The 12,462-nt window shown below is 36.1% G+C and overlaps 1 protein-coding gene across 3 annotated transcripts in view; it reads right to left on the minus strand.

The window, feature by feature from the left end:
* Window positions 1–12,462, minus strand: part of mad1l1 (mitotic arrest deficient 1 like 1) — a 131,900-nt gene that overhangs the window by 71,940 nt on the left and 47,498 nt on the right. For all 3 annotated transcript variants that reach the window (NM_200912.2, XM_073925006.1, XM_073925047.1), the window contains exons 11-12: window positions 8,414–8,558; window positions 939–1,079 (exon numbers count right to left, since the gene is read on the minus strand). In NM_200912.2, coding sequence (NP_957206.2) covers window positions 939–1,079; window positions 8,414–8,558 — 286 coding nt within the window. The remainder of the gene's footprint in view (window positions 1–938; window positions 1,080–8,413; window positions 8,559–12,462) is intronic.

The following is a 12,462-nucleotide window of genomic DNA, read 5'->3' on the forward strand; positions in this document are numbered from 1 at the left end:
AATTTGTAATGTAGTCAAATATGTAAGCATTTAGCTGTGGTTCGCGTTTCTCCCTTTGGATATTCCTGAGACAAAAGCAGTTACATGAATGCTAAAAATTAAATAAAAGTGAAACCATTAACAAAAGCCTGACCTATTCTATGTTTACAAATACAAGCAAAGCCATTCAAAACTAATTTCTGGTTAATGATGTCAGAATTTACCAGTACTTTGGAATGGATGTGTGAATGGTCTTTTCCGGAAAAATTCTAGGACATCCTTGCCTGTCTGCACAGCGTTTTTTGTTTTTATTTACCGATAAAGTCGTTTAGGAAATTTTCCAGATATTTATTGGTATTACTGTGTAAAAGGGGCTATTGAAGTGACTTTGCATCTAAATTTTTAAGTGGCTCATTTTAGGGACATAAAAATATTTGTGTTAAATAATGAGGGGTAACACTTTAGTGTAGGTCACAGTTCACAGTATTAACAAATAATTAACTAACACTTCTAGCTTAATAAACTACTAATTAGCTGCTTATTAATGGTTAGCAATGTAGAAGTTGGGTTTAGGTTTAGGGATGCAGAATAAGATCATACAATATAACAACTAACAAACACTTAATAACTTAATAATAGGCAGGTAATAAGCCAGTAGTTTAAAAAACATGACTAGTGACCTAGACTAAAGCGTTACAGTACCTAAATGACACAAAACACTGAAGGTGTTGACTTATAACAATGCATCCAACATATGCCATATCTTTAAAAGTTTCTCCTCTCATCCTTCCGTTTTAAGACTCTAAAACCTGCAAAACTCTGCGATATATTTGACTAAAACAATATAAGTTATGAGTAAAACATGCAAACAAACTATATCAGTGTTTTAAACCTAATGACCAAAACATCTCATTTGAAATAATTGTTCTGGTGTGAATTATGGGTAATGTAATCCTCACCTCCATCTCTGCATTATGAGCCTGGACTTTCTGCAGCATGTCCTCTGCCTCCTTGACCCGGAGTGTGAGCTGAGGAGAGTATTCACTTGTGGCCAGCTCGCTGTCGTACGACTCTAATATGGCCCTCATTCCATCGCGCTCCTGACCCACATACAAAAAAGCACAAGCTTCAATTCCAGAACTCAATTCAGGCCAAGCTGGGTCAAAGCAATACAAAAGACGCCATGCATGAAGTTATCTGTGTTGAAGTAAAACTGTCTGAGAAGCTTGCAGAAACACAAACAGACAGACGGTGTTGATCTCTGAAGAGTGAGCAGGCAAAAAAAAACGCCATTACCAAATCAAAGAATCAGCTCAATGTCTTAATGAAAATTTAATTACAACAGCTTGATTGTGTTTAGCTTATTACTGAACTTATTTCACACGCCTTAGCGGTCAACCTAATCGATGTACTACATTTTTAATTGGCAGGCATCGGTTGTAATGTCATTGTATCACTCTAAATACGGCAGAAGAAACCCAAGAAATATTAGAGGAGAATTAATGGGGTGAACGAGCTCCCTTCTGAGTCGGGAGTCATCTGTGCAAATATCTCATTTTAGAGTCGATTAAACTGAAATTAAATCTAGTCTAGTCTCTAAAGCCTGAAACCAGCAGGATCAATAAAACATTGCGATTCATTATCCGCAGTGTGAACTGAGAATACAAAACTGCAAACACAAGCTATGAGAAACACGTGGACACATGTGCACTCAGACGAGAAAGGTTGTTAAGGTTAATGTTGAATACCGAGAGAGCTAACAATTGTTTAAAGGAAGAGTTAATGATGCATTTGTAGAGCTTTAGTTAAGCAAGTTCGTCTGAAGTAACAATCGATGTGACTGAAGACAAATCAGAAAAGCAGATATAGCAGAGAATTTCACCTAAATGACAATTGTTTTCATAAAAGCAAAAGAAACTACTAACATTTTTGGCACTTTGGCATCGAGTTTTAAAGGACATGAGGCTTGGAGAAATGGAGGAGTTCAAGTAACTTGGGGTTTTGTTCACGAGCAAGGGAAGGATGGAGTGTGAGATTGACAGACGGATTGGTGCAGCAGCAGCAGCGGTAATGCGGTCAATGTACCGGTCCGTTGTCGTAAAGAAGGAGCTTAGCCAAAAGGCAAAGCCCTCGATTTACCGGTCATTCTGCGTTCCTACTCTCACCTATGGTCATGAGCTTTGGATCACGACCGAAAGGACAAGATCTCAGATACAAACGACCGAAATAAGTTTCCTTCGCAGGGTGGCCGAACGCACCCTTAAAGACAGGGTGAGGAGCTCTGTCACCCGGGAGGAGCTCGGAGTAGAGCCACTGCTCCTCCACATCGAGAGAAGTCAGCTGCGGTGGCTCGGGCATCTGTTTCGGATGCCTCCTGGACGCCTACCTAGGAAGGTGTTGCAGGCACGTCCCCCACCATGAGGACGCAGGGAAGACCCAGGAAAAGCTGGAGGGATTATGTCTCTCGGCTGGCCTGGGAACACCTCGGGATGCCCCCAGAGGAGCTGGAGGAAGAGTCTTTTTGTATGGATTTGTATGGATTGTATGGATATTTAATCAAGAAACGACTAAAAACTCAACTATTTAGTCTCCACTTCACTTCCTAATCTGCAATTGCCTCTCTGAATATCACACTAACTGTACTCAAAAAAAATAAATAAATAAATAAATAAATACTAATACTACTAATACTTCCCTTCTTAGACTTTACAGACCTGAAACTTGCCTATAGCACTTATTCATTGTTGCTCTTAGTTGTGTAAATTGCTTCCTTGTCCTCATTTGTAAGTCGCTTTGGATAAAAGCGTCTGCTAAATGACTAAATGTAAATGTAAATGTATGCACAAGTCGTGCTTACCGGTGCACACCCAGTCAGACACGTTTTAATAAAACTACAGCATTTCTTTAAATCCAAATTGACAATGGTGTACTGTCAATAAATACCAACATCGTTTTATCACCCATCCCTAATAGGACATACAGTGGGTGGCACTTCAAATTGACCATAAACACCATGTGTGGGGCCGTGGCAGTGTTAAGGGATTAAGAACGTTTTTAGGTGTAAGAGCAGTTGGCGACTATGCCGCCAGGGGGCACAAAGGGACGAAATGTGAATGGACATAAATATACAGTAGCTGTAAATACCCTAAAACTGGTAAATGAAGATTAAATAATGAATTTAAGCATTTTAATTCCTTCATTAATCATGAAAAACTTGTTAACAAGCGTTTAAATGATTGCAAACTTGTTAAGTGCAAAGAAGATTCATTTTGGAAATTAAATCTAAAGAAATAAATAAAAACTAAAATGAAAGTACAAACATACATACTTGCATACAATACATATAAATATACATAATGTACATACATACAAATAAATAAATAAACTAGTGTTTTCGGCAAAATACAGATTTGTACAGTGTTTGTTATTTAATCATTTCATTAATGTAATGTATGAACATTTTAAGTTTTTATACTTTCCATTACTTTCATTGGCAATCTTCATTATATTCCCATTAACATAAGATGTTTTAAAAAAAATTATACAGTAAAAACTGTAATAATACACACAATTAAAAAGTTAAATCATAATATAATGTAAACAAAATATTTCAATGTAATAATGTTTAAGCACTTTAAACTGTAAAACTGTATTGTGTTGTTTCAGAAATAATTGTCATCTTTAAAGCACAATAAATTTCCATAGCTAATATTACAGCACGTTTTCCCTTCCTCTGGTAATATTCATTATATGTTCATAAACGTAACACAATATTTAGTAAATACAGAACAGTAAAAACTGTAATAAAACACACAATCAAAACTTTCAGAGTAGTAATGTTTAAGCACTTTGTAAATAATCAATAACTTTATTGATAGTCATTAATCTAGTAATTTAATAAATTAAACAAATTATGTTTAAAGGGATTCATCCAATTGTTTATCATATGTAAACTAGTTGTAAACCCTGGTTAAAAAAAAAAAAAACTGCTAAACTTTTAAATCATAAAGTTTCCTTTGCAACTCTGCACTACTTTTTTAAAAGGACAAAGAGGTGTCCATTTTATTACCTGAAGTCATGAAAACAGGTCTTTTTTTTTTTTTTTTTTTAATATGAGTTATCCCTCCTAAGGGGTTCAACAGACCGACACATATCAGTATATTCACACACATATGCGTACTTCAGGTCTTCAAAAGCTATTTTTCTGCTTCCATTGTAATGAAATTCACTCATGCTGTTATCTCAAACTCACCTCATTCGTCCCACAGATAGCAAACTCTCATTTAGGACTCTATTATTTTGGCACTGGCCTCAGAGTTCCTGTGCCGGAGAGGGAATCTATGTGGGTGAGTGAGTGAGGAAACGAATCTGTGCCGCACTGCAGTTTTTTTCCACCCCTATGGATCTTCATTTAATGGAGAACTCGGGTCAATGCTACAATAAAACCTTTTTATCGCGGCTTTTAATCATAGCTGGAAAACTGTTCATCTAAAATGGTCTGAAGACAGCTGATGCATTTTTCCTGGTTCTGCAGCAGGAAAAGTGCTAAAAGCTGTCAATAATGGATAGTGACAAACAGCCTCTGTTTTGTTTCTGCATACATATTCTATGAAAACGTGTGTGTGTAAACAGCCTTTATTTTTATCTACATTACCAGTCAAAAGTTTGGAAACTACTCTTTATTTTTGTATATTTTCAGCTCATTCTAGCATTAACAATAATTAAGCAAAATAATTATTAAACAAATAATACACATACAGCCTGAATAGTTTTTATGATCTCAAAGAAGCCATCTTGTATGTTATTAAAGTTTATTACATGTGCTACAATTAGGCCTGCAAAATGTATTGAACAATTGGCATAAAATTATATGCATTATCCATATCTCAGAGAGGTGTAAGAAATGTAATTAATTTTATGTGCAAAGCATTTGTTTGCTGCATATGTTGTTTTTCCAAATCTGACCAATCGGATTGAGTCTTTGCTATCTTTATCCCCACCACTCCAGTATTAGCTGTTAGCTAAACCTAAAAATAAATCAAAAATCCTCGAAAACAAGAGAGAAATATAAGCTCATAAGAATTAGAATTTCTGTCGAGGTTTTCAGTCACTCATGGTGTTTTTAAAGTCTAAATGTTTTGACCTTGACATATATATATATATATATATATATATATATATATATATATATATATATATATATATATATTTTTTTTTAAGATTTAATTCTAATTACCCATTTAATTTCAGTATGATAATTACGTAAATTTTTTTAGTTAGTTATATCGTAAAAAACAACATCATCATAACACTCAACATCAATATTGCATACTTTTCCTGTATGGTGCAGCCCTTACCAAACCAATAGGTAAACATGTTCAATAAGCACTTTTTTCAGTGCAGATTAATGATTTCTATGAAACCCCTCCTTCATAAAAGCCCAGAATTCTTCAATTGGCTAGTTAACTCAATGCATTCTGATTGCCCAAACATCTCAAACATTTTCATGTTAAACAAAATGTATTTCTCCTTAAAATAATTGAGTTTCAGCTATCTAAGCATTAGAGCTGCACGATATTGGAAAAATCTGATGTTGCGATAGTCGTCACTAATGCGGATACACACATTGTGATGCATAATGATGCTCAAACTATATATTGTTCAGCCCTAACAAGCATAGAGCATGTTGTACAAGGCAGCTAGTCAGACCAAAAAAACCCCAAAAAAACTGACGCCTATGTTGAAAGTGGTTTAGTTACAAATCACCGTCTATAACAAGCCTTTTGTTCCTGTATTATCAAGAAACATTGAATGCCCAATGAGCAAGATGCCATAACATTGCTATGGTTACCAAAATACCAAGAGTAGGTTCTTTCTGTACAATCTGACTATTTTCTGTGGGCCAATGAAGTGTCAAATCTTTCTTTGGGCAGAGGTAACATTTCATTAGGTCTGAAGCCGTCTTCTCTTGCCTTCTGTCGGACACTGTTAGCTTTGTAGCATATATTGTATATGCACAGGCTCATTACACACAAAGGGACCATCTGCTTGATCAACAAATCATTTCTTCCATCTTTTTTTGATCTAGTTTATTAAACACAGTGTTGTTTTTCCTTTTATTATTATTTGTTTTAAAACAGAAGTGACATGGAGTTTGTTGACTGACTGTTTATTTTAAATGGACATCTGACAAAACTCACTGTTTGTATACAACTCCTGAGAAGTGAACTGATATATTAAAGAAAACTGACAGGCAGAAAGTGTTACATTGCTTTAACCCTTTCTTAAATCAGTAAATGGAGTACAATCAATAAATGAAAACGAAAACTAACCATATTATGGCCTCTTTAAAAAAAAAAAAAAAGTTTTTTGTTTTGGTTTCTTGAAATTAGAGTTATCCATTGATTTAATTGCATACCTTGTAATAGAGTTGAGGAACTATGACGTCAATTTGTATGCAAAAACCCGGAAGCGAGTTAGCATTTTAGCAGTTCCGGTTCCCTCGTCCCAAAGTCAATGGGGTTTCAGTAAAATCACTTAAATAAGGTTCGTGGCAAACACAAACTCAAGATACTTTCACGTTTTGTTCTACGACATAAAACACATCAGTTACAGCACACTCTTGAATTTTGAAATCAGCTATGCTTCTTTAAAAAGACGGTTGCTATTAAGTTGCTAAATGGGACTACAGGCGGTGTCGGGGACATAATACGTCATCGAGCTGATCTGGTCTGGCGCGCAGCCCGCTTGTGTTGGGCATTTGGATTTGTGTGTTATTTAGGTATTTCATGAATGGTATTTTATAGTTTGAAGTATTATTCTAATTGGGAATTCAGATTGTGTGTAGATAATGTCTTCACTTGTAAAGGCTGTCGAGACAGATTCATTTATTGTTGATCATTTAATTTAATAAACAATATTATGAAGATACTGCTCACCAATGCAGTCTGTCTCTTTCCTGCTCTCAGTAATGCAAACGTATGAATAAATGTGAAAGAATACATGCATGTTAACTGTCAACTGTGATTTTTTGTCTTTTTTTCTTCATCTGAACACATTTAACTCGGTCATAACTGCAATATTTACACTCCTCCATAAAATGTATAGCATGTGTGACTGTATGGGCTGCTTTTCACTGTACTTCGTGACAAAAAAGGAATATTGAATGTTGCTTTGTGCTCAGGCATTTGATAGACTTGTCCCTCACGCCTCTTTTCTGTCATCTGTTAAGGTAAGCAGGCTGTGTGCACGCGAGCGATACACTTATTTAAATATGAATTATGATAATACTATGTAGGCAGATTTATACACACAGTTTTAAAACTTATAGAACAACCGTAAAGCAAAACACGAATTTTCCACGTAAAAACGATCCAAAAGGCACACAGGTCATAGGTGTTTTTGCATACTTATTTGTTTATAATATATACCGTGGATTATAATATAATAAACAGAGAGATTAACTCTTTGTCATGGACAATATTTCTAAAAATAAGCTTGAAATGTCATCTGTAGCAGGGTAGTGGCTGACGTCATAGACAAGTGCCCCAAGATCACTGTAGTCCCTTTATAGCCTAATGTTGGCTTTTCAATTCTTGTGTTTGTATTTAAGATGCAAAAATGCTCAAAGTTGTATTTTCGTGTGAGGATTATACGGCAGGACAAAGCATGTAACTGTAACGAACAGTGTTTTAACACAGAGCTTATTATTTGCAATCTTCGAAAAGCCTATGGGAAAATACCATAGGGATTTTCACGAGGTAACCAGTTTTATGCTAGCAGCCGATTAGCCTACAAAGTGACATCATAGTTCCTCCACTCTATTTACTAGCAATTTTAACTGATGCATTGAAATTTCACTGAGCATAGTCTACCGCCAATGTAATTAACAACTGAACAAGATAGATATACACGAAGAGCGTGCTTGCTTAACTTTACTCTTAATGAGATGTTCTGACAGCTCTAATTTTCCATGTATGTGTGGAGCAGGTTGCAGAGTGGAAGGTTGAAGGTGATGATGCTCTGAGCTTCTCCAGTGTAGACATCATTACACTCAAGCACTGACCTCATTAAAACATATACCACCCATTTAGGAAACATGATTGGAGTTTATTGAAGGCTTTGGTTAATTACTAATTAAGCAAGCTGTTGACAAACAAAGAACAAGGAGTATTATTCGCGAGTCCAATGAGTTTCTGCCACAGTAATTTATCTACAACTCATCCTTGCCTTTGGAGAAAACTTTAAGTCAGGAGGAAGGACATGATCTAGATTTCTATAAGAGGTACAGCTAGGAGATAATGGGTCATATCAGACCTCTCATGGCTATTTCACTTGCTTAAAAGCAATAGTTTATCTATTTAAACTAGGAAGTTTAAACCAGTTAGTTTTGACAAGTGTAACTAAATGTGGAAACCAATACTTTTTGTATTACCTTGGTGAGCAGTAAGACTCTCTTCTGCAAGCGACGGACCAGTGAGTCCTGGTTCTCTCGTTTCTTCTGTTCTTCTTGAGCCTTGGCGCGCAGCTGAGCAATCTCGGTCAGGAGCTCAGAGCGGGCCTTTTCCACAGAGCGAACACTGAAAGAGACAGATAGAAAAAAGCCAGAACATTAAGATGGAGCAGCTCTGGGGAGAACACAAAGAACTGCATCCTCTACATCCTGGAAGGTCATTTCCTTATAACATAAAAGCTGCCTTCTCAGTGTTCACAGTAGAGTATACGGTCTTTGTTGCTGGGCCATTCAGGGAAATGGTGCACAATGTTTGAAAGACAGTGAGCCATAAACAATTCTTTGAAAGAGACCTGAATAAAGCCCTGGGGACGGTAAATGAATGTGTATGTCTGATGGTGATTAATCCATACAATATTTTTCTAAATGGGCACCAACTAGTCTGAATGTGCACACTTCAGTTTGGTTCTCATTTGAGACCAGTATTGCCAGGACTGCAATATTTCTCATATTGAGGACCTTGTTGTCAGCATAAAAAGACCATATATGTATTCTGTATACATTTTTAAACGTCTGTTTCTGGTTTATAAAATTGCAAGCTATTATAAAGATATCATACCTTGATCAATGATTTTTAGTGATCTATACAAGCATATTGCTGATATTTCCCTGCAAAATTGATTTTCAAGGCATTTTCTGCTCATACACAGAACAATTTTTTTAGAGCACCATTCATTTCAAATGCGTATATTACCAATCAACAAATCTTTACACTACAGAAGAAGCTGAAATGACAATAGATGTATTAAAGTCTGATTTACAGAAGCTTAAACGTGGTGCTTAATATTTTGAAATTCTAAATAAATGTTAAAAAAAAAGCAATGTAAACAAACGTAAACTGCCAGTAGTGGCTGAAAGTATCTACCTGGCTTAGAATATATTACAGTTTCATTAATGAGCAAAAAAAAAAATCAAAGTTGTTGATAATATTTTATCTAAAATGTGAATCAAGAATAACCACTTGGATATTACGATTGTCCTGCGCATATGTGTATAAAGCTAGTTCTGTAATCAGCGGTAAATTAGGGCTGCACAATATATCATATCAGCATAGATATAACAATGCAAGAATCTTCAAGTCACATCACAGGATCAGCAATATTCAGTTGGGAATATAATTAACCAAAAAACATTAAAAAATTTTAATATTTAATTATGTATACAATGAAGATTACACAGTGTTATTTTACATATGCTTATTGAATTTTTGTACCTGAATACTGTTAGATTCCACAGAAAACCCTACAACCATTTATTTCATATGTATCTTTTATTCTTGTTCTGTCTTATACATATATACGTTATGCATGATTTATTTTCCTGCAAAATAATTCGAATTAATCTAAAACTATCAATTCTTTAACGTTGTTGCCAAAAAACTGCATGCGATAGCCAAATCACGAATAATCATTCTGCGATATTGACATCTATTCGTGAAGCTTCTCTGTAAACTATGACCCTTCATAGTAAATAATGCTAATATTAAACCAAAAAGAACATGCAAATGCCACATCACATTTTTACACAAAACTGTTTAAAATAAGTCCAGGCATGAAATGATGGGTCTGCTGACACAGAAAAAAAAAAGCATGAAACATATTTCATAATGTAATGTCAATTTAAAGAACTCCTATAAACCATATGTTGTGATCATGATGTTTATTAATTCCATTTAATCAAATGAAAGCACTTTCTGTTTATTCTACGCTATAAGGATTCTTCTTGGCATATTTGGTTGTTTTGCGCTACTCAAGAGAGAGTGCCCTCTGGCCTTTTGGAAGAGATTCACCACTAATCACTTTACTGTACTTTCCTAACATGATTCTAGATTGCAAATGTGATTTTGTTGATTTACTATTTATATAATAATCAACGAAATTAATGGCAAATTCGTCAGCGCACAGACTAGTGCTTAAGTGCACCGACATATAGCACAATGGTGCTCACGGCGACCCGAGTTTGATTCCCGGCTTGATGTACGATGCCGATCCTTGCCCTTTTTCTGCTCCCAATGCTTTCTTTACAAGAAGCTCGGCCAGTGGACAAATGGTTGTGCCCAACTAAGCCTGGATTCTTTTTATGGTTCTGGTTTTTCCATCACTTTGGTCAGTTGGTAAAGTTTGTCCCTTGCCACTGGCTTGCTTGGTTTGGGACTTGTGTAGCTGCACATTGATGGATTTGCTCTTCAGTGTTTGGATTTTTGTCAGTGAAAATTAACTAAACTTAAACTTAAAGTTTTAATTTCAATATTACTTCTATGTAAAGCTCCTTTGACTCAATCCAAATTGTAAAAGCGCTATAGAAATAAAAATGAATTGAATTGAATGGATGGATGATTTTTTAACTAAATGAATACAACTTGTTTTACAGGATTTCCATTTGTTTAATGCAAAGCAATTCCATATTTCCCTTCTATACTGCTGTTTTTCAAGGATGCAGGGGCAACCAAGATAGATTCAACAATATCTATCAACCTAAAATGCCAAACCACATTTTTGATACAGGCATTTTACACCATTTACATTTTATAATCACTTCATCTTCATCATCAACATTCAAGATACTCGACAAAAGGCCAGTACATATACAGAGCGTTGCATTATCAGTGTATGTCGTCATGCTTTAAACAGAAAATGGACATCTAAACAGTAAGTAACATGGCAGCACGTATTTACATGAGAGGAAGGGTTTTATTTACGTGTGCATGTGTCTTCTGGAGATAAAAGAGGGATGTTTTGATACAGATAAACCCTGACTGCGAGAGCACTTTTCCACTTGACCTTGCAGAGTGAGAGGAATTACCCACAGCAAGAGTTCAATTCCATCAAATGCGCTGGAAAAGTGTGTGTGAGGCTTTGTGTCTGCTGGATTAAAGGGAGAGAAAGTGCTAAGACTGTACGGCTGGATGTAATTGTGCTTTCTGGAGGTAGTTGACAAGGGAAATTTGTTTGTAGGAGGAGGGCGGGTGAGTTTGTGTGGGCCAGCATTTGCAAGAGCGAGTCAGAATGTGTGTGTGTCCTCATAGCTAAATTGATTAACTCCTCTCATCTCTTCCAGATGCTAACTATCCAGCCCAATTTGAGCTGTAATGAAAATCATCATGGCCTGCCGTGGAGGGTCAATAAGACAATAATGCACAATCTAATCACAAAACCATACTCGTCTTCTATCAATATGACCCAGGTACATACTGAGGCTTATTATGCAAATTGCCTCTATTCGTTAGCGAATAGGGTAATTGATTTAGCTGGCCCAGTTTCTCAACATAGAAGGACTAGTTTAATGGAGCGATTCGACCAAGTGAACCTTGTGAATGCATGCCAACACGCATAACACGCATGTATGTAAAGCATCTATAAGCACTTGTGTTAGAATACAAAGAGGGTGATTTTACGGTCCATTGCTTTATTTCATTACAGAAATAACTAACACAAGAGCAGCCATTGCACTTCTGTTTAAAGGTTAAAAGATTCTTAAACAAACAGCCTGAAAAGAGAAAGCAATGCAGTGTTAACAAGGAGGACATATCCTCCGTATTTATTATCATTTGGTGTGAATTGTAGCCTGTTTTAAGAAGGTTGCAGGTTCGAACCCAGGCTGGGTCAGTTGGCATTTCTGTGTGGAGTTTGCATGTTCTCCCCGTGTTCGCGTGGGTTTCCTTTGGGTGCTTTGGTTTCCCCCCACAAGTCCATGTGGTGTAGGTGAATTGGGTAAGCTTAATTGTCTGTAGTGTATGTGTGTGAATGAGTGTGTATGGATGTTTCTGAGTGATTGGTTGCAGCTGGAAGGGAATCCACATATGCTGGATAAGTTGCCGGTTCATTTCGCTGTGGCGACCCCTGATTCGGCTAAAGATAAAAGAACTACGCCGAAAAGAAAATGAATGAATGAATATAGCCTGTTTTTGAGAAGAGTCACCTATCCACTATAGGCTTCTGCCAGTATCAAATTTTCTTGCTGTGATTAAAAGG

The sequence above is a fragment of the Danio rerio genome, chromosome 1 (genome assembly GCF_049306965.1).
Source record: "Danio rerio strain Tuebingen ecotype United States chromosome 1, GRCz12tu, whole genome shotgun sequence".
Lineage (NCBI taxonomy): Eukaryota > Metazoa > Chordata > Actinopteri > Cypriniformes > Danionidae > Danio > Danio rerio.